Source organism: Medicago sativa, chromosome 1, assembly GCF_051527215.1.
Source record: "Medicago sativa cultivar Bolivia chromosome 1, Bolivia_mono, whole genome shotgun sequence".
In the NCBI taxonomy this organism is placed as follows: domain Eukaryota; kingdom Viridiplantae; phylum Streptophyta; class Magnoliopsida; order Fabales; family Fabaceae; genus Medicago; species Medicago sativa.
In genome coordinates, this window is record NC_140749.1 from 7361941 (window position 1) to 7384613 (window position 22673).

The 22673-nt window shown below is 32.2% G+C and overlaps 3 protein-coding genes across 5 annotated transcripts; 2 read left to right on the forward strand and 1 right to left on the reverse strand.

The window, feature by feature from the left end:
* Positions 1–674: 674 nt before the first annotated feature.
* On the forward strand, positions 675–1289 carry LOC146952198 (pentatricopeptide repeat-containing protein At2g46050, mitochondrial-like). The gene has a single exon (XM_085711426.1). It carries the CDS (start codon positions 675–677, stop codon positions 1287–1289), a length of 615 nt encoding a protein of 204 aa, XP_085567552.1.
* Positions 1290–14942: 13653 nt separating this feature from the next.
* LOC146952199 (protein EARLY FLOWERING 3-like) lies at positions 14943–19317 on the forward strand. The gene is made up of 4 exons (XM_085758780.1): positions 14943–15283; positions 16329–17032; positions 17998–18049; positions 18123–19317. The coding sequence occupies exons 1-4, from the start codon at positions 15071–15073 to the stop codon at positions 19116–19118; spliced, it is 1965 nt and encodes a 654-aa protein (XP_085614906.1). The 5' UTR covers positions 14943–15070; the 3' UTR covers positions 19119–19317.
* Positions 19310–22235, reverse strand: LOC146952200 (protein neprosin-like). Of its 3 annotated transcripts, XM_085758808.1 has the most exons (8): positions 22144–22235; positions 21787–21887; positions 21560–21646; positions 20825–21133; positions 20288–20449; positions 20141–20194; positions 19895–20041; positions 19310–19802 (listed from the first exon to the last, which is right to left on the reverse strand). In XM_085758808.1, exons 1-8 carry the CDS (start codon positions 22163–22165, stop codon positions 19428–19430), a joined length of 1257 nt encoding a protein of 418 aa, XP_085614934.1. In that variant the 5' UTR covers positions 22166–22235; the 3' UTR covers positions 19310–19427. The 3 variants fall into 3 exon arrangements, with proteins under 3 accessions (XP_085614934.1, XP_085614927.1, XP_085614920.1); XM_085758801.1 differs by lacking the exon at positions 22144–22235 and having other exon boundaries at positions 20288–20446; positions 21787–22054; XM_085758794.1 differs by lacking the exon at positions 22144–22235 and having other exon boundaries at positions 21787–22051.
* Positions 22236–22673: the final 438 nt, after the last annotated feature.

The following is a 22673-nucleotide window of genomic DNA, read 5'->3' on the forward strand; positions in this document are numbered from 1 at the left end:
TATATTTTTCAGAGAATGTAAGCAAAAGATAATTGCAATAATAATTCAATAGATTCGATGATGTCAGGGGTAGCAACAATCAATAGATTCGATGATGTCAGAGTAGCAACATGCGACTATTAGGGTCGAGGTATGCACAACTGTGTACTATAATTTTATTTTATTTTATTTTGAGGGGGAAAGTACTGTTATAATAATAATAATAATAATAATAATAATAATAATTATTATTATTATTATTATTATTATTATTATTATTATTATTATTATTATTTGGAGTTTCTTCCGAAGAAGATGTGAAGATGCTGATGGAGTTCAACCGTTTTTTCAGGAGAGTTGATTCTACTCCTATAGAGAGTTCAACAAGGTACTCTCACATTTTGTTAACTCTAAGAAACAGTACGTTGCCATGTCCTTTTTCCGGGAAATGAATTTAATTAGGGTTGTAACAAATATTAGAACAATGAACATTATGATAAATTAAATGTTCAGAAGGGTGGGGTGGAATTAGTTTTGCATTAAGCTTGTTGGGTACAACTCTGAAGTTGGGTCTTGAACCCAATGTTGTTACTTACAGCACTGTGATAAGAGGTTATTGCTAGTTGGGCCGTGTCGACGAAGCCTTGAGTTTACATGCTAAGCTGATTACATTTGGTTTTAAAGGTTTTAATCACATGACTTATGGGACCTTGGTGGATGGCCTCTGCAAGACCCAAGGTCCAAGCTCTGCCTTAAGTTTTCTATTGAAGTATAATGTGTCACCTGATATAGTGATGTGCAACACCATCATTGCATCTCAATGTAAGAAAGGAGACTATGATGATGCTTTTGAGTTATATTCAGATATAATTCACCGTAATGTGCCTCTTGACACCGTTACATTCAATACCATTATTGATGGTTTTTTTGCTGTTAGGGAAATGAAGGCCAGAAAAGTCTTCTTTAGCATGATATCTCAAAAATTTGTTCCTGATGTTTTCACCTTTTCAAGTATTGTTAATCACTTGTCAAAGAAAAAAAAAATCAGAGAAGCAAAAGCATGTTTAGCCATGATGGCTAAGCTAGACATTGCTCCTGCTATTCATACATTTATCGCCTTATTCCAGGGCTGTTTTTTAGCTAATCAAGTTACCAAGGGTGTCCAGTTGTTCCAAAATCTCCCTCATTTAGGAATATGTCATGACAAGGTTTCTTTCACACTTCTAATGCATGGGCTTTTTAAGAGCAAGATGTTTGATGAGGCGTTACAACTTTGGAATACACTGCTTTCTGACACTAAAGATCCTTGATCTTGCAATGTATAATTCTGTCATCAATGATCTTTGTGACTTTTCAAAAAATGATGTTTGTGAGTTTAAGTTTAAGAGAGTTTCTGCAGCTATGACCCTTCTATATCAAATGGAAGAAAAGGGGTTCATCCCTGACGAATCGTCTTATGATCCGATACTTGAAGCTTTGTTCAAGCTAAGAGAACCACATGATGCTATGAAACTGTACAATTCAATGACAGGGAAGGTTTTTGTAACTGTTGTCACAGACAACATTGTCCTCGAGGGTTTGATGAATTGTAGACGGCTATGGCAAGCAATATCAATCTTTGAGGGTCTTCCTTATGTAGATACCATCTCTTACACCAGTATGATCAAATGGTTTTTCTGCACAAATTATACAGTGAGGCACTAAACTTGTTTTGTAAGATGAGAAAGATAGGAATGCTCTTAGACGGATTGCTCTTCAGAACTATAATTCGTGGATTACTTGACAATCACAATGTCTCTACTGCCAAGATATTATGTACACAAATGATTGTTCGAGACATGCTAAGTGATCCTGATGAGGTTTCTAAGCTCAGCAATGTCATCAAAAAGGTATTCAAACCCCGCCTTCGTTGCAATGTTTATTTTTCCTCTTTAGAGCTTTGATATGGTTGTTGTATGATTGTGTAAATTATGGCTGAAATTTGAATTTGTATGAAATGTCATATCCATTCAATTAGGATGTACAAATAAGATTTATAAACAACCTTAATAGTTTTATCAAAATGACATATCCATTTTGAATTTGTATTATGAGGTATAGCCAACTAACTTCATGACTCTTGTCTTACTTCCCAACACTTGTCTGTTATAATTCTTAATTGAGTTCATAACGTGAGTCCTTTGTTTTTTGTTTTTTAATTCTATGGCGGTTTTATTGCTAAGAATGATTAATATATGCAACCAAACTCAATATCTTGTTGTATTTATTTCTGGTGACATTTCTGTAATAATTTCATGGGACGTAAATGCCTCACCTGCCTCCCTATCTAACAAAGCCCTGCTCCAACTGGAGTGCCCTTTCCAACTCAAACCAAACTAGCCCCCTGATTCCTCGATTGTCACATTGAAATAATCAATTGATTAATGATCAACCAAGGCCATTCATATATTATTTACTTTTGAAGCAACTAGTTTATTTTTTTATTGCTCATTTTATCTTGTTTATAATAATATAGAAGCAAGTATATGTTTTCAAGCGCGCATCGGGGTGACTGGTTACTGCGTGAAGTAATGAAGATATATGATGTTTGATCTGCTTGATACAAAGTGTTGATGATGATGATGATGCAGCCTTACCCTGAATGGGATGTAAAAAGTAATAATAGATGGAGCAGTATGATCCATTTGGATTTTATGGAAAGATTATAACCATTTGTGTTTGTGTTGAAAATATTTTCTTAACATATGTAATTGGATTGATTTGAATTTGATGTGGTTATGGAATGATAGAAAATATTTTAATAAAAGATATATTGTTGGTCCAACATAGTGGAAAAGTGTGGTTGGTTAGCATGGTATGAAGTGATGTATAAGTTTCATATGCAACCTGGATGGAGAATCATCTATTGCTAGGTGAACATCGTCCATCCATATGAATAGTACTCCTATATATTGAAACGATTATGAACTAAACAGGCGATGTAAGCGTTGTTTGATCAAAGTCTTTACAAAGTGGAAATTACTACGTACATTGTTCGAAATTTTCAAAACTAACAAAGTAAGAAATTAATTTGACCACACTGTATATTTCACGATGAAAGTGTGGAATTATTTGTATCTTTTAAAACTAATATGATCAATTGTCATGCACTGCAACAAAGGTTTGCTCGATATTTTAATTGTGGCCTTGCATGTGATACATGCTTTCTTTGTTGCGGGGACATATTTCTTTGTTGATATACATCACTCATTTATAATTTTTTCATCGAATTTTTTAAACGAGACCAATTAATCATCTATTAATAATTCTACATTGTTACATTTCACAATGTGAGATGATTTAATGTAGCACGTCTCTCCAACGGGTACCCATTTTTTTTACTCCACAATGGGAGTACATATTAGGTACATGGTCTTTAAAAGGAAGACTCTCCCATTGTGGATGGTCTTTCAATCAAGGTTTTAAATAACGATCGCAGTTCATGCATGTTGCATTGAGGCTTTCATGATTTTGAATGTTATGGATAATATGTTGTGGATTGTGGTCGTTGTATTGATCAAATTTTATTAGAACCAAAAGTTGTAACTCTTCGTATGAACCATTCATATACATTGGAACATTATTATTTATTATAGGTAATGAACCATGACATTGATTCAAGTGTATATGGTTATAACATTTGGCAAAAGGGTGCTTAATGAACCATAGCATTGGTTCAAGTGTATATGATCATAATCTTTGGCAAATGGATGCTTAATGAACCATAACATTGATTCAAGTCAAAGAGGTGTTTTCTCTCTTGTGAAGAGTCATATAATGCACTATAAATGTTTGACATTTGGGCATTAGTTGGACACACTACAACACACAATTTTGGACAAAATTTTGTTGCATTACCAACATAATTCTCCCTCATTCTCTTACTCTAAATCATCCATCGAATCTCTAATGCATGAGTGAATTGCTGGAACCATAAATGTGTAAAATACTGTTAGGAGATACACTTGGTGTGGTTGTGCAATACTCGTCAAGGAACTCATAGTATTCTGAAGGGGATTCGCCGGTCATTCCTTATTGCATCCGATATACAGTTATTCGTGGGGGCGAATCGAACCTAAAGGTTAGTGTGGCAACCCCATGCGCTTTGAGTTTTACATGCATGACCATTAAACTTTTCAGGTTTCAAGTGCAGCAGCCTCTTCCCAACAATCAAGATATACAACAATCTTTGGAATTTATGTGCTCACTTCATCATAGTCATCTTCGTCATCTTCTTGGTCAAGTTATTGCAGCAGACCCCCAACACAAGTTCTAACACCCCTTCCAACTCAAACCAAACCAGCCCCCTGATTCCTCGATTGTCACATTGAAATAATCAATTGATTAATGATCAACCAAGGCCATTCATATATTATTTACTTTTGAAGCAGCTAGTTTATTTTTTGATTGCTCATTTTATCTTGCTTATAATAATACAGAAGCAGGTATATGTTTTCAAGCGCGCATCGGGGTGACTGGTTACTTCGTGAAGTAATGAAGATATATGATGTCTGATCTGCTTGATACAAAGTGTTGATGATGATGATGATACAGCCTTACCCTGAATGGGATGTAAAAAGTAATAAAAGATGGAACAGTATGATCCATTTGGATTTTATGGAAAGATTATAACCATTTGTGTTTGTGTTGAAAAATATTTTCTTAACATATGTAATTGGACTGATTTGAATTTGATGTGGTTATAGAATGATAGAAAATATTTTAATAGAAGATATATTGTTGGTCCAACATAGTGGAAAAGTGTGGTTGGTTAGCATGGTATGAAGTGCTGTATAAGTTTCATATGCAACGTGGATGGAGAATCATCTCTTGCTAGGTGAACATCATCCATCCATATGAAAAGTACTCCTATATATTGAAACGATTATGAACTAAATAGACGATGTAAGAGTTGCTTGATCAAAGTCTTTACAAAGTGGAAATTACTACTTACATTGTTCGAAATTTTCAAAACTAACAAAGTACGAAATTAATTTGACCACACTGTATATTTCACGATGAAAGTGTAGAATGATTTGTATCTTTTAAATACACTAAAGTCACCGAAGTCACCCAACACAAAGTCGCTGAAGTGCCATCCGTTTTTCGGGTAGCACTTTGGTGCCTTTGGCTTCGGTGCCTCTCGGTGTCTTTATCTCTATCTCTCTCCTAACCAATAATTCTCTCTCATCAAAATATATTCTTTTAATGATTCAATCAACACTCTTTCATCTAAAATACACTAAAGTCACAAAAGTCACCCAACACAAAGTCACTGAAGTGCCATCCATTTTTCGGGTAACACTTCGGTGCCTTTCGGTGCCTTTGTCTCTATCTCTCTCCTAACCAATAATTCTCTAAAGTCACCAAAGTCACCAACACGAAGTCACGGAAGTGCCATCCGTTTTTCGGGTAGCACTTCGGTGCCTTTGGCTTCGGTGCCTTTCAGTGCCTTTGTCTCTATCTCTCTCCTAACCAATAATTCTCTCTCATCAAAATATATTATTTTAATCATTCAATCAACACTCTCTTTCATCTAAAATACACTAAAGTCACCAAAGTCACTCAACACAAAGTCACTGAAGTGTCGTCCCTGTTTTTCTTCTTCACCACATTTCTTCCTTTTCTTCTCCAAACTCTATCATATGCGTACCCATTCTTTTGTTGCTTCAACCCAGAGAAATAAATGCAACTTTTGCATCAAATCTGCTCAATTAAAGTTGTAGATCTACACAAGATTCAACATTTGATTCAAAGAAGAAGATAATCTTCGGCCACAAGTAGATTTGACATGAGTTTCACAATCTTTTATGTTATTGTTTGTTGTATAAGTTTATTTTTTTGAATCAAATGTTGGCTGTATAGGTTAAAATTCAATGCTTTGAAGTTTATTTTTGTTTGTAATTTTGTATGAATATTGCTACTGGATGATAAGTACTTTAACCCCTTAAACAAAAGATTATGATCATATTGCTACTGGATGGAAACAGACTATATTCTACCAACCGCGGTTACCTTTCGGTTTGGGGTTCTCAGACCGAATTCCAACCGAACCCGTCCGTTGTCCACCCCTACTACCCATACCTTATTCAGCCATATTTTATCCCGTCACCATAATTTTTTTTTTTTTAAGGAACCATAGTCTTATTATGTTAAATCACTATTTGACTAACAATTGTTGATACTATTATATCCTTTTTACTATAAATAATATATTTAATGGGTCTAATATAGAAAAAATTATAAAAAAAATCTTCATTATTGAATGTATACACATTTATTCTTATGAATGAAAACCTCATAACGCGACATATTTTTTTTATTTTTGAAGAAGCAAAATGAATTATAACGCGACAGATAACTTTTCTCGAGAAGAAAAATATTCTTTTCTAGATAAATGGTTTATTAATTTTCATTTTTATTCAATATTAATTTTTTATGGTACAAAAGTAAATATATTACTTAATATAATGAGATCTAAATTATTCAATATTACAATAAATGTATTTTAACTAAAAAAAATGTATTTACATGCACTCCGTGACAGTTGTTTGTAGTAGAAAATATCGCACATTAAGTGTGTTCACATGCACATGATGACACTGTATCAGGTGAAATTGTGTACACATTAAATGTGTTCACATTCACACATCCATACATGTTTTCTTAACCAGTGTCCCTCTCGAGAAGCACTAGTTAACATTTTTCATATAAATATGCTTCTATGAATCAAACACATTGTAAAATATTGAACACGTATGTGGGTCGATGTATTCCATTTTGTTTGAAAAATTACATTGCTTTTACTTTTTGATAGGCATTACGTGGTCTTTATGAATTTCTATCGAAATCATTTTTCCTCAACATCTTTTCACTTCTATTTACAAATATCGTCTTCAACAAAAAAATTTCTTCTCATTTCCCCTCCTTTTTTTCTTTGTTGATTTGGTGTACAAAGCATTTTTCTTTGCTTTGAATTTATATAGATTTGAAACTGAAACTATTAGAATTTTCTAATTACAAAGTACAACTATATGCATTTTCCTTTCAAATACTTGATTATTATAAAATGTTATGTAATGGAACAACACTAATTATTGATTTAAATTCTTAAAGTTTATGTAGAATGGGTGTATATATGACTTATTTTATGGACTTGTATATGTTTTTCTTTCTTATTTCAGATTCTATATCATGCCACTTTTATACGTGGGATTAAGCGCACGAAAGCTAGTGGCAACTTATGCTTGACACACCAAGAGATAAATCATTTCCTACCACCAAGAGTTTAACTTCTTTTGATCCTTCCCTGTACAATTTAATAGTGAAAACTATGTATAATCACCATCGAACTTAGTTTGTTATTATGCTTCATCACATCACGACCTTTTGTACATACATAAACACAAAATGGTAGTATCTAATCTAATATTTATAATACCCAAAAATTTTAGAGATATTTGATTAGATTTATAGTTAGTTTCTAAATTAAAAGAAGAAACTGAATACTTGATAAGTTAGGTCAATCACTAACTATCAAAAAGTTCAACAACATAAATAAAAATCATTTCAAATTCACGGGTATTTAAAATTAAAGATTAAGGATATACAATCAAAAACTTAGTCCAAAAAACTCATAAATTATTCATAAGTTTTAAGGATATACCCCTAGAAGACGTTCCTCCAATGTCTTTCTGCTTTTCAATATCATTACCACAAGAGACCCCTGTTTATAACCTTGTCATTGATAAATGAAATAAAGAAAAAATTAGATGCTGATATCAAACATCAATTAAAAAAATTATGACATACAAAAAAAGCAAATAAAAAAGAAAGAATGAAAAACCTAGTAATTCCTTTGGCACGAGTAACAGTAACATTGAATGAAATTATTGTGGGTATCATAAAATTTCTACAAAAAAAATAGGCAATGCAAACACTTATTTGATTTTGTGGGAGAAATTGACTTTGAATGGAGCAAAAATGAACAAAGTCGCACTTGAAAGATCACGATTTTCCTTAACTAACATAACACAATGTCAAGTGCATTTGATCGCGATATTCTTTGACATTAAAGATCAAGTGAGTGCAATTTAAAATCTTGTAGTGTAGCCATGCAAATTTATCTTGAATTGTTACACAACTTTGTTTTAAAAAAAATGGTAGCAACATTAGTTGCATTTGATTGTATTTTTCTTCTAAATATCAAAGATCACAACACGACTACAACCATGAGTGAATTAAAACCTTCTTTCAAAAAAAAAAAAAAGGGTGAATTAAAACCTTGTGACCATGCAAATTATTTAAAGGTTATCCATGATTGAAAGACAAACCTGGTGAAGAGAGACAACATCTTGGTTGAGACCTTTAGTACCTTGTTTAGAGTAAACAGAAGTCTCATATTGGATCTTGCTTGCTTCAAATATCATCACATTCTCGTCATGATAGCCTAAGTTTTATTTATATCAAATAATTGACTTTTTTTTTTAATAATTATAAGTCCTAAGGCCTTTGAGGACCCTAATATATAGCAAATAATTGTTATAAATAAATGTACTTAATGATAGCTTAAGCTTTACTTCTATCAAATAATTGACTTTTTTAATGGTTACTCCGAATAAATGTTCGATTGGGTTTGTCCGAATAATGGTTTTAAGGGACATTTCGGACGTATTCTTCCAAAGTAATCACCAAAGGTGTATGACTTTCATTTTTTAAAACTATAGTTCAGAATTATTATATAATTAATAATAATAACGAGTCCTTATTTGATGATGAAGCATTGACCCATTATTAAAATATTAATTTCAACATCGTGTTTTAAAGGACACTACACACATAACATATTATAAGGGATTCATATTCTATTTAGTAGAAAAATCTAAAGTCAAACAATTCAGAGAGTATGATTAACATTGAAACGCTTACGATAAGCAAAATTTAATTTGTCTTTTAAATTTCATTCACACTTAAAATTTAAGCCGTTTGATCTTGATTAAATAGTCACAATTTGTGTGACTATATAAATGCCTATCTGTATTTTATATTGTGTTTCATCATCTTCTCTATTTTTCAAACAACTTTTTATAACTTGCCTTACTCAATATTTCATACATCCAAGATCCATTCATCCATCATTCATAAAAGGCTTAAATATGTTATTCGTCCCTGCAAATAGGGGTCGCTTAAAAATTCGTCCCTGCAATCGCTAATCCTTTTTTTTTGCCCCTGCAAAGTTTAATCAGTTAAAAATTCGTCCCTTGACCCAGTTAATGACTGCCACGTCATCAAAATTACCATAATGGCATGGGAATTGACGAAAATACCCCTGGGCTAATTTTTTTTTCCTTCAAAAAAAAATTTCAAAATTTTGAAAATTCTTTTTTAAATTAAAAAAATCTGAAAAAATAATTAAAAGTAAAAAAAAAATTCGGAAAAAAACTGTTAAAATTAAAACTGAAAAATTTTCGGGAAAAAATCGTAAAAAAAATTCGGGAAAAAACTGATTTTTTTTTGAAGGAAAAAAAAACAAAAAAAAATAAGTCAGGGGTATTTTCGTCAATTCCCATGCCATTTTGTTAATTTGATGATGTGGCAGTCATTAACTTGGTCAAGGGACGAATTTTTAACTGATTAAACTTTGCAGGGGCAAAAAAAAAAGATTAGCAATTGCAGGGATGAAATTTTAAGCGACCCCTATTTGCAGGGACGAATAACATATTTAAGCCTTCATAAAACACAATTTCATCCAACTCAAATATTTCAATCATCCATGATTCATTTATCCATCATCATCAAACACACAGTTCCAAAAGAAAGAAAAACATCTTAAAATTAAAACATACACAAAAGAACAAATCCATACAATCCGAAACTAAAACATCATGAAATTATGTTCTTCATCAAAAAAAATTAAAAAAACATCCAAACTAAAATTTCAATTCAATTCCAACTTGAATTCACCAAATTCCAATTCATCATCAAATCTGAGTGATGAGATGAGATGTTAGGTTTTAATTTTGAGTTTAATCATAAGTGTGTGAGGAGAGATGATATTAGTAAAATGAGGAGTGGGGGTACCGTCGGTTCGGTTCATCGCTTCCTTGGATCTCAAAATGAAAAACCAAAAACCGAACCACTTAAGGTCGGTTTAGATTGGTTCAATTTGATTTTGAATCGAACCAGACAAGGTTGGATACTTTTCGGTTTGGACTGTTGGTTTCGTCGGTTTTGTTCGAACCGCTTACACCCCTAGTTATGTGTGCTATTTTCTATTAATTAATAACAACGTGAAAATTAAGATTCCAATTTTATGCTCCGTGACACTTAAGTGCCGTTGGAGTTTTTTGCATGTGCACGTAGATATGATTCTGGCCCTATGAAGCCGATACTGGTATGAGTGCGTGTGCGATATTATCCTGGTATGGAGATACGCGATTATTTTTTTTAAAATTTAGGATACGATACGGCTAGGATATGTTAACAAAAAATTTATACTAAAACATATGTATGTAAAATACTTGAAGAAAATAAACACCAATTACTCTTCATTATTATATTATTATAAAAGTCACAATTGTTTTAAAATAATACATGTGATCAAAATAAAAAATGTAAAGTTTTCTTATAAACCATAATATATTTTCATATGTTGGGATATCGAGAGAAGTATCATTAACAAAACTCAATACAAATTTTATATAATCTTGATTAACTGAATCACCTCTCTCTCGTTACCTTTATCCACAAGAAATATAATTTTAAGTGGTTCATCGAGAAACGGTTTTATTAATGCATATCTAAAATTGAATCATATACATTTCTCTATTGAATTTTTACAACATTGTCTTACTTTTTTGCCCTTCATCTTTTTCTGAGATACGTATTTGTGAAGTATTTTATAAATTTTTTTTGACAAAAATAAACGATATTCATTCATTCAAATTGATAAACTATATCGATACAATACAAATCCAAATTCGCTAAAAACAAAAAGGATGAATCTGTGAACAAACTCACAGCATCCGTGTTAATAGCATAAAACGGCAAAGTATCTATGCCTACAAATATGACTAATATGACTATATTTATGTCTCCAGAATACTCATGTCTCTGGATCTGCAACGTTGACGCCGCCAAAGTCATTGTCATTGATCGGATCTGCACTTGCTCAAAGTTAATCTTTCAACATGAATCAAATAAAACACTGCACTAAGACGGGAAATAAAAAACACACCGCACAAAGATGGGAAATCAAAACAAACAGAGTCGTTCAGAGACGACGAAATCACAAAAACAAACGAAAGAAAACAGAAAATATGTGAAATCACTTATTCAATTAGGATAGCAGGAAAAACAATTCGGAGGGGTGATTTTTGGGTCAAAATTGACCCTAAATCACCCCTCTAAAAAGAAGAAGAAGAAAGGGGTGACGACTAGGGTTTGAGAAGGAGAGAAGAGAGAGGGTTTTCGTTTTGCTAATATCGAACTACATAATTTTAAAAGACCGGCGATTTTATGTTTTTTGAAGTATTTTATAAATATATGTGGAGTATCATACAAGTATCCGATAAAATATTTTTTAAAAATTAAAATAATTAATTCTGATACTTCGTGGGTATGTATCCGCGAGTACATGTGGAGTATTTTTTTGGTAGTATATGTGGAGTGTATGTGGAGTATCATACAAGTATCTGATAATTTTTTTTTTTTAAGTTTCAATGTTATTATTATGTTTTATTATTATTTTGTTCATTATTTTTATTGAGAATAATTATAAAAAAATTGAAGAATCTTTATTTTACTACTTTTAATGAGTTATTTTTCAAGGAATAATTAACAAATCATTTATGTTCATTAAAGAAAACTAATCATGTAGACCAATTATTTTTTAAAAGAATAATTATAAAAATTATTTTTGTTCATGAAAAAATGAAAGCTTTTTATGGAGAATAATTTAAAAAAATAAATAAATATTTTATAAAGAATTTTTTTCTTTTACTTTTTAAAAGAATAAAATTAAATTAAAGCTTTTAAAGAATTATTCTTTAAAGAGTAATTAAAAAATAACTATTGTTCAATAAAGAAAACGAATCATGTGGACCAATTATTTTTTCAAAGAATAATTATAAAATCATTTTTGTTCATTTAAAAAGGATATTTTATTTTATTTCTTTATGATTATTCTCAAAAAAAAAATATGAGCAAACTAATAATAAAACATAGTAATATAAAATAGAGAGGGACATAGTGTAATATGAGCTTAGCTCAGTTGACAGGGACATTGCATAATTTATACAGGGGTCGGAGTTCGAACCCCGGACACCCCACTTCTCCACATTTAATTGTGTGATCTCTAGCCACTAGGCTAATATAAAAAAAAAAATCCAGTGACAAAACTCACTCACACCTAATGCTAAAATGTTGGAAATTGCGGGTTCAAATCTACACTCCGGCACATCAAACGTATTCGTAACCTTTTGTCATTGAAGTTACATTACACTATTTTTTTGTTACCATGATATGAGATGTTTCTACAGCAAGAGTCAAGGATCAAACACCTACTATTTTGTTTAAGGGGTTAAAGTACTTATCACTTTTTTTGTTTGTTAATAAAACTTACTTATCACTTGACTAACCAATTGTTGATACTAAAATAGGGCCGTTCCTAGAGTTTTACGGGCTTTAGGCATAATATGAAAAAAGGGCCCTTACGTAATACATTATAATTTTTTTTAGCTTATTGTTGTGTTTTTTTAGCTCTTCATTTAGTTTTTTTATTTCGCTTTTCACTACCAAATAAATGTTTTTTAGACAACATCTGAAAATAAATTAAATATTCTATATACACCAAAACAAAATAAAATATCGTAGAAGTAGAGAAAAATAGCACATGCGAAGTAGACTGAAATTTTAGCACCCCATTTTCAACTAAAATAGAATTTGCTTTGTTATGAAAATTATCCCAATTTCTTGGATAATAAATATCATCGATATTTTTAATATTAGTGAAGCACATTATTAGGAACAAAAGACCCAAAAAAATATCACCAATTTCTTCGATAATAAATTTTCGAGCATATTATTAAGAACAACCAAAAAAAAATTAGAGGATGGTGTATATAGAAATTTTTGTGCTGCATGGGATATATATAGCAAATCTCACTAAAAGGGCCAAAAATATTGACAGATTTCAGCCCATTCCTATATCATGTCAAAGCTTGGGCCTTTTCAGGGAAGTTTGCTATATATACCCCCCCAAAATCCAAATATTTCTTTATACACCCCAACCTTAAAAAAATTGTGGGCCCCCTACCGGCAAGGGCCCTAGGCCGTCGCACTCGTGGCCTATGCCCTAGGGCCGGCCCTGTATCCTTTTTACTATGAATAATATATTTAATGGGTCGAATATAGAAGAAAAAAAAATATAAAAAATCTTCATGATTGAATGTGTATACATTGTTTTTGGGTTAAATATGTTTTTTGTCCCTATAAATATGTCAACTTTTCGTTTTAAACTCTCTAAAAAATTTCTTCAACTTTTAGTCCTCTAAATTTTTTCATCTTCACTTTTGGTCCCTCTTTAATGTAAACTCATATGTAGAATTCATATTTTTTAATACAATTTTGTAGAAATATTTATAATATTATAAAGATCTCTCCTAAAAAAAATTAGATTGTCTGATGAGGGACGAATTTTCAAATGATTAACTTTTACAGGGGCAAAATGGGAGGATTAGTAAGCTCAGGGATGAAAAATCAAATGCCTATAATTGCAGGGATGAAATGCATATTTTACCCGTTTTTTTTTTTGGTACAACCACACATGTGTACTTTAGTTCATACTAAATAGCACAACTATATACCTGGCCTGTTTTGCTTGTAGTGCACTCTGTTTGGTCCTAAATATAAGAGAAAATTCTTTTTTCAAATACATTGAATAAATGAGGTATTTAGTTTATATTATAGTCTAAATACATCAACTATTCAATGAACCTAAAAAAAGATTCTTCTCTTATATTTAGGATCGGAGGGAGTATGTCAAAAGAGATCATACAAAAGGGGAAAAATCTTCACACATTTATTCATTTATTGATTAAAAATGATATCATCAATATATATCGCTTAATTTTATATTCCAAATACAATTGAATTGTTGAGTTTTTTTTTTGACAGAATTGAATTGTTGAGTTGAAATTGAAACAATCCACTTGTACACTAACTTAAAATTTAATTATTTGACGATAATCTAGTACATGTGTTAAATCAGTACACTAACTTAAAATTTAATTATTTGACGATAATCTAGTACATGTGTTAAATCAACCAGAAGTAACCAAACTAAAATGAGTAATCACTACTAGGCCAATTTTATGGTGCATAAATGAGACAAGTCATCTTCACTATTTATATATTTGTAAAGAAGATTAAAAATTTGTTGTTTGTTGTTATGATTGACACATATACTTAGACAACATTGCTTCATACCTCAATAAAGGAAGAGAACTACATCAACCTAAAATTCTTTTTTGATAAATTATTTGTAAATTTTATCGTAAATCTTCAGACAGATTGATCTTTTAAATTATTTTAGTCACACATAAGTCTTTTAAAGTTGTAAACGTTTTCAATTAAGTCCTTCTATTAACCAAACATTACGAAAACAATGATGTGATAGAATGGTTAAATCGAAAATGTTTACAAACTTAAAAAGTTATGTTTGACCAAAATAACTTAAAATCAATCTGTTACAAACCTCAAACTAAGAAAACTGATCAAAAAAACTTAAAAATCAATCTATTACAAACCTCAAGCTTAAAAGACATTGCTCTAATTTAGCATGAAAAAAACATATAAAAGTTGTATGATTGGTTTGGTTGTACAAGAGCACCAACATAAATTGAGACTTTCTGTATACTTTTTCTACCGTTGTTGACTTCACGCAAACTACTTATTGCTCAATCCTTCATTTTCTTCATCTGGGTTTCTCTCTGTGTTTGTAATAATTCAACTATTCAAGATCACAAAATTGAGAAAGAAAGAAAAACGAGAAATGAAGAGAGGAAAGGGTGGTAACGATGAAAAGGTGGGACCCATGTTCCCAAGACTCCATGTGAATGACACAACGGAGAAAGGAGGACCAAGAGCTCCACCCAGGAATAAGATGGCACTTTATGAACAGTTTAGTGTTCCTTTTCAAAGATTCAACCCCAGTTCAAATTCAACTTCTTCTAATTCAATTCCTCTAACATCTTCATCCACCATGGTAAGTTTTTGATTTATTTAGTTTTAATTTTAAGACCCTTTTGATTTTGTGAACATGATATAGTATAATGATAGGTATGATAAGAGTAGAATATGATTTTGGACAAAAATTAGGTGTTGAGCTATATGTGCTGCTTACCAATTATAGCATGTCATATAGCTTTAATTTTTTTAGTTAAATTTAGATTTGAAATTTCGAATGGTTCTATTTATATTGTTGAATTTTGATAGAATAACAATAAAAATAGTAATTTTTCAAATGGTTATTCACTTATAGAAAGGTTGTAATAAGTTGATAAGTATAGGTTTTTGTGGAGAAGTTGGATGGAAGGGTTTCTGAAAATATTGAGATTGAAAACTAATTTCAACATAATTGAGGAGCTATTGTTTTTGTGTTGACAGAAGCATCAAAATGTGTGTATGTTGAAAACCAAAGACAAATTAAAAAAAGGTGCTTTAATGTTTTTATAACCAAAATACGAGTCTATTCGGCTTCTTTTATTTCACACTGAAGTCTAACACTTTATTTGAAAGAATGGTGTGACAATGAGTTTGTTGTAGAGGCTTTGTTATTAAGGTTAGAATCAAATCTTCCAAAAATGAGCTGTTAACAAAGAAGATTCCCTTAGTATCTCTATGCCTCACACAAATGCCTGTTAAACCTGCACATTCTCTTTTTATCATACGCCGAAATCCAACTCTTTATTTAAAAGAATGGTGTGGCATTGATTTGGTTGTTGTAGAGGTATAATAAGAAAGATCTATTCCAAAAGCTTAATTTGTCAAGGAAGAAGGTTCATTAATGTTTTTATATCACATACACCCTCACACAAGAATCTAATGGACTCACTCTTGCTATTTTTTTTTATCATGTGCGGAAATCCAACTTTGAATTTGAAAGAATGGTGTGCCAACCATTGAACTCACCATTTAGTTATAGAGGTTGTGTTACCATATTAAGAATTAGGCCTCTCAAAAACTGAAGCTTTGTGCAGAATGTAAATGAATGACTATGTTATCTCTAATATGAATCACTATATTTGAAGGGAAATGACCTTGAGAGAAGCAACATCTTCCCAGTTCGGTTACCTTCACAAGCGGGCACACATCGAGCTAAAAGTTATATTTCTCACGAATCTAATGGAGCAAACTTGGACACTTTGTCAACCCAACTTGAACAGAGAAAAAAAGTAGATGGAGATGACAGTCGTGCATATGATCACTCAAGGATTGGTCAATCTAATGATAAAATGACCAACGGTTTCAATGGGGAAAAAATCACTCTTGTAATTCCAAGTAGACAAAAAACAGTAATATCTGTCAAAAGTGCATTGACAGGAGAAATTATTGACGGTCCAGCGAGGCAAGCTAAGAAGATTGTGAATGAAGAGGATCAAGAATGTTCTGTGTCAAATATAAACAGGTTTCCTCAGGGTGATTCTTGTACACGACAGGAATCCAATGACATTGAACATAGCGATGGCCTCCTTGACACTACAATGGATATGGATAACAGAAACAGCTTTCATTCTACAGTAGACCGAACCATGGTACTTGAAGCTGCCAGTGATACTGAGTATCATGATACTAACATTGACAGCCCAATTGAGAAGGGAAACTCAGAAGGAAGTGGCGATCTTTCCAATATTTCGACTCTAGAAAATTTGTCAAGCCTGAAACTTTCTCCTGACGGTGTCGTGCAGATATTAGGCCAACAACTTTTTTGGAAAGCAAGACGAAAAATTACCAAGTAAGTATCAATGATTGTCTGTATCATCTGCTTTTGTTGTGGTCTCCAAAATAAGATAACTATTACAATATCTAAAAAGGATCTTATCAACTCATTATTCTATTATAAAAAATGTTGAGTATTTAGACTATATCTTATAAGGAGGATGCTAACAAGTGCCTTTAGGACATTGTTTAAAGAATCAAAAGAGGTAAGTTTAAAGAATCAAAAGAGGTAAGTTTTGTATAAAAATGATGTTTTTGTTACTTTCACAAGTGTTTAACTTTTATTTCAAAGACAAATTTTCTTTTTTGTATTCCTTAAAATGCCCATAGGGAACTTGTTAGCATTACCCATCTTATAATTAGTTGTCATGCTTTCATGAATTGTTTATCACTTAATTAGGAGTACGAGTCTAATATTAGTATGATTAAGGATTACTGTTTTGTTTTCTTCAACACATTATATGCATCAATATCAATAATTTTATTGTTATCCTGACTATTCATTTTCATTCCTCTCCTATTTATTTTGAACCAGAAACAATTCAATTGCACACACAACTATGCTTCGTTTGGAATTCCCGAGCTTTTATGTTTTAAATCATGTGAGAAAGCTCGTTGATCTATTGTAAACCATAGACTGAATAGGCATATTAATTATATGCATCAGCCATGGTATAAGATTTGTATCTAGTTAATACATTCCAATCCTCCTGGAACAATAATGTTAAGATTTATGAGAAAAAATGATATGCATGATGAGTACTAGAATGGTAGATATCTGGCTTGATTAACCGATTACCTGAGGTGACGGTAGAATCTTTGATTTTGTTAGTTATTGGTTTATATGTTTGTTCCTTCAACTGTTCAATGTAATCATATCTAGTTCCAAATGTATAATTTTATTTTATTTATGTGTCTCAAGTCCCATATTGGATCAGTATTGTGCAATTTTCTTGATTGAACTCTCATTCCTCTCTACAGTCAACAAAGAGCGTTTGCGGTCCAAGTGTTTGAATTGCACAGACTGATAAAGGTAAAATATGATCAAACTAAGTGGTTCACCCTTCAAGCATGTTCATACCGACTAATTCATTTAATTTAAACAGGTCCAACATCTGATTGCTGGATCATCAAATCTTATGCTCGACGTTGCTGCTATTTTGGAAAAATTTCCTCTGCAGGAATCTATTCCTAAAAGTCTCTCATTGGAAGTTGTTGTTGAACCTCAGACACAAAATCATAAACAACAAGACCATTCTGAAAGCCTAAACCATAGATTGGATTGTTCTGCCGAAAAAGGAGTAGAGAAAACATCGTTTTCATACCAAAAATATGGTAGCCACCTTTCAAATTACACCCGCTTTTCTGGAATTTCAGACCAGGCAAACGTCGGTTCCCAATGTTTTAATCAGTCACCTGGACATCAGTGGTTAATTCCTGTTATGTCTCCTTCTGAGGGTCTTGTATACAAGCCATATCCCGGTCCTGGATATACTGGAGCCGTGTATGGAGGATACAGGCCTTTTGGACAAGGTCCTCCTGATGTTACATTCATGAATCCTACCTATGGAGTTCCAGATTTTCATCAAGCAATTGCGGTGCCACCGTTCATTCCTCCAGGTGGTTATCCGTACTTCCCTCCTCATGGCGTGCCAGCAGTGTATCAATCAGCATCAGTGTCAGCTGTTGAACAGGTAAACCAGTTTGCCGCACATGGTTCTCGTAATCAAAATGGTAATTCATCTTTAGAAGAAGCCAATTTTAACACTCGTAATCAAAGCTCGTGTAATTTGACAAATCAGAAAAATGGAGCCACATTACATGTCAGAAAACCTCAGCCATCTAGGGAAAGAGAGTTAGAAAGTAGTCCCGGTGAAAAGGCACAAGAAATAATAAAAGAGAAATCTGCTGAAGGAAGAGACACACTTTCTTCTTCCTTTACGGTTCCAATAGTATCAGAGGAAGCCCTTAAATCGCTTGAAACAACACAAAAACCGCAGGTAATCAGAGTTGTGCCACATAACCCACGATCTGCAACAGTATCAGCTGCTAGAATTTTTCAGTCGATCCAAGAAGAGAGAAAACGATATGATCTAGTCTAGTGTTGGTAATGGATGTGTAACCTTTGAGTTGAGTTTATAAAGTGGATCAAGTTCATAACTATTTTTGCTGTCATGTATCAGGCTATTTTATTTTACTTTTTGTGCTGACCTCATTAAAACATAGTTGAGGGATTAAATTGACCGACCCTTGCAATTTCAAGAACTATAATGTCAATTTACTCGTTAGTGTATTGAAAAATTTATGTGTCTTGTACCATTAAATTAATGAGTTGGAAACATACAGAATGCAAAGAAACAGTGGCAACATAGAATTTCTGCATATTGGAGTTTGTAATTTTCAAAATGTCATCAAGGACACATTGGGTTTCTACCAGGCCCTCCATAATAGAACTCGGGATCTTCCACATAATCTGCGTCATATGCAACATCATAACAGTTATATTCGTCCGAGTAATGATCAACAAAGTCTGGGATCTTCAAGGTCGCAGAATTATCATGAATTCTCATCCTTAAGATGGAGGCCGAAAATCCAGGCATACCAAATTCACCATTACCCATTTGTGTTTTGGTATGAGGAGTATGTCCAACAGCTGTGCTGTAAACTTCACCACCCCATTCCACTGCATCAGCATTGTAGCAAATTGCTGTGAATAGTTCAGATGGCCAATAACCTATGTTGGTCTTATCACCATATTGCACCCACCAATTATTAGTATATGGATCCTAAAAGCAAAGGAAAATGGTGATTAAAATGAAAATAGAAATAAAAATAAAAATGGAAATCTCCATAATGGATATACTATATTGCATGTCACCTTATAGACGTAAATAGTTATTTGGTATGGAAGACCACCAGGAATTGGTATGGGATAAATTGCAGCACCTAAGGCAATTTCATTGCTAGTTTGGATGAAACCAGGACAAGTCAGATCAAAGCAACCTGTGTTCTTTGAACCATCAGCCTGCAGAAATTGGTGCTCCAAAAAGTATAACAAATTAATGAAATTACACAATACTTTGGGTTCCTCTTCATTAAGGTTGATGAAATTTCATATACTTACCGTCCAATAAACGAATAACCGAGTGCTCCTATCTCCATATACACTGGGATTGACCTGTAACAAGTTTATTTTAGTAGTTAAAAAACAATGATTAATACTTCATTGGTAATCTAAAATGACAAAAAATATGAGACAATGGCTTCTTACCGCCCATCCGGATTCAACAAGCTCATAGTTATCGTAAGATCCAGTTAAGAGAGAGACCTGTGCAGTGCTGTATTCATCATCCTTTTCAACAAATGGATAGCACACTTGAATGTCTCCTTTACCTCCCACAAAGCGGAATGCAGTTGCGAACAACATTGCCTTCTGGTTCACATAAATATCAAATCAGCAAAGTAGAAGAGTTTGTAGCTTCAACTACAAGAAATAATGCTGAAGTTGGTTTTATAACGCTCATAAAGTTTGTAAAGCAAGCAAGTTACTAGCAATTTTTAATTTATTCATTTTAAATTTGCGTTTTCTGCGGTCACAAAGTCACTGCAGTCAAGAAATTGACATTATTGTTAATTAGATAAAGATCAGACGACTCATTCTGAGTATAAATTTTGAATTCAATTTTCTAAAGTCAGAATATAAATCGTCTGATTTAATTAGCATAATGTACAATAAAAAATTGTGTTTGAGAAATAATGTCAAATCATGATCCAACATTTTGTAGCTGTAGCATGCATAGAAACTTACAGAGTGGTTTTTCAGCAGTACAAAGGAATCAATATTCTGATTAAGCTCATTAACTTTTCTGTTTAAGAAGCTTGGTTTCTTTCTTCCAAATTCATCGATGGATGGAGCCTTGAGAAGCTCTCTCTTTCGTATTCTTCGAACAGGTATTGTTCCTTTTGGACAACTTCCACTTTTCTGCCACATTTGTTGGGAGGTTAATTTCACATATGAGTCTTCCTCCCTTTGCTTCATCATGCCACTCTTGGTGTTATTTCTACTTGTAGTAACTTCTGTTGTGTCCTCCTTAGCTGAATTGTAACTTGGAGCCATCTGATTACATATTTATATGAAGATTCATAGAGTAGTATTAGTGATTAGTAACTTGGAGCCATCAATGTTTTGTTTTGCAGCGGCAAAAATTGATTTTGGCGAAAGTATTTTGATTAAAAATGTGTTGAGTGTAAAATGATTTACTTATGTTCCTCACGCAAAACTGAATCAAACGATAAATTTGAGACTAATAACTTCAAATTAGAATAAATTTCAGATGTGTGAAAAGCACAAGTAATCGGCACAAGTCCATGGATACTTCGCACCAATTACATGGTTACAAAATAGAATGTAAAAATTAATTTCATACTTTTAAAATCACATTGATCTTTCACAAAAGAAAGCCCAAACAAGCAACTAGTGTATCATCTATAAATTAACACACTAAAGTATTGTAAAAAAAGGCATCACATGAAGAACATTCACCTGAATTTTGTGATTTTTCAATGCAGGATGATCAAAGGCAGGCTGCTTTTTAATGTCAATGCAATCTATAATATCTCCATCTTCACTCTACAGGCATGAAGAAAAAAAAAAATTAAACTTAGCACCTTGTGTGACAAATTAGAAAATCTGAACAATATCAAATCTCACTCAACAATAACATTCAACAGTGTCAGATATTGTCTAGTATACCAAAGAAAACTTTTTACCTGAATGGTTTTTAATGAGTGTTTTCTAAGATGCTGTAATTTTTTCTCAACTTCCAAAACCTTCTGTCTTGAGAACGAGTCATCATTGTTAGTACCATAAACTGTCATGCAAAGCACCAAGAGCATGAATATTACTTTGGATCCCATGGCTAAAAAGAACAATATCTTTCCCAATCAAACTTATATATAGTTCATGTAAGAGCTAATTATTATAGTATAGGTATTGATTATTTTGACACAAAATGGAAGACAAAGATATTTCTATATATATAGATATACATGACATTTATTGGTAACATGAACTATATATGTACATTGCTTAACTATAAGTTAGCTAGTGATGTCTGCATGAGTTACCGTCTATATATTTGTCATTCATCTTCTGTTTTGATCACGATTTTCTTTCATTGTTGAAATGCGCATGCTTCATTTATCATCCACTTTCCCATACAAAAGAATAAATAAGAGATATTTTATTTTTAAAGGATTAAAAATAATAACTAAACATTTTATTTTATTTTGTATATAAGAACAAAATTTAAATGAGTTGGGTCCAAGGTTCCCTAAGGTCACAAACTTCAAAACTCAAAAAACTTATAAAGTTACTTACATATTACCAACGATGTCTCAACATCAACAACGGACTTCGAACCCTGTTCTTTATGGGATTATAAGGATTACAACCTGATTGTACCATGTGTTTGGGGAGTACGCACATTCACTTAAGTTAAAAGAGAAACTCTAACACTAAAGCCTAACCATAATCTAGTGACCAAGTGCCAAAATGGCACCATACTAAAGCCTAACCATAATCTAGTGACCAAGTGCCAAAATGGCACCATTAAATCAACAACTAAAACCTAACTACTAGCTTACCATAATCTTCC

Excerpts from the sequence above, each read along its gene's own strand:
- LOC146952198 (XM_085711426.1), top strand. The coding sequence starts at position 675 with ATGACTTATGGGACCTTGGTGGATGGCCTCTGCAAGACCCAAGGTCCA.
- LOC146952199 (XM_085758780.1), top strand. The coding sequence starts at position 15,071 with ATGAAGAGAGGAAAGGGTGGTAACGATGAAAAGGTGGGACCCATGTTC. Across the intron at positions 15,284-16,328 it reads TAACATCTTCATCCACCATG|GGAAATGACCTTGAGAGAAG; the intron begins GTAAGTTTTTGA and ends CTATATTTGAAG. Across the intron at positions 18,050-18,122 it reads AATTGCACAGACTGATAAAG|GTCCAACATCTGATTGCTGG; the intron begins GTAAAATATGAT and ends TAATTTAAACAG.
- LOC146952200 (XM_085758794.1), bottom strand. The coding sequence starts at position 21,933 with ATGGGATCCAAAGTAATATTCATGCTCTTGGTGCTTTGCATGACAGTT. Across the intron at positions 21,647-21,786 it reads ACTCATTAAAAACCATTCAG|AGTGAAGATGGAGATATTAT; the intron begins GTAAAAAGTTTT and ends TCATGCCTGTAG. Across the intron at positions 21,134-21,559 it reads TGAAAAATCACAAAATTCAG|ATGGCTCCAAGTTACAATTC; the intron begins GTGAATGTTCTT and ends ATATGTAATCAG.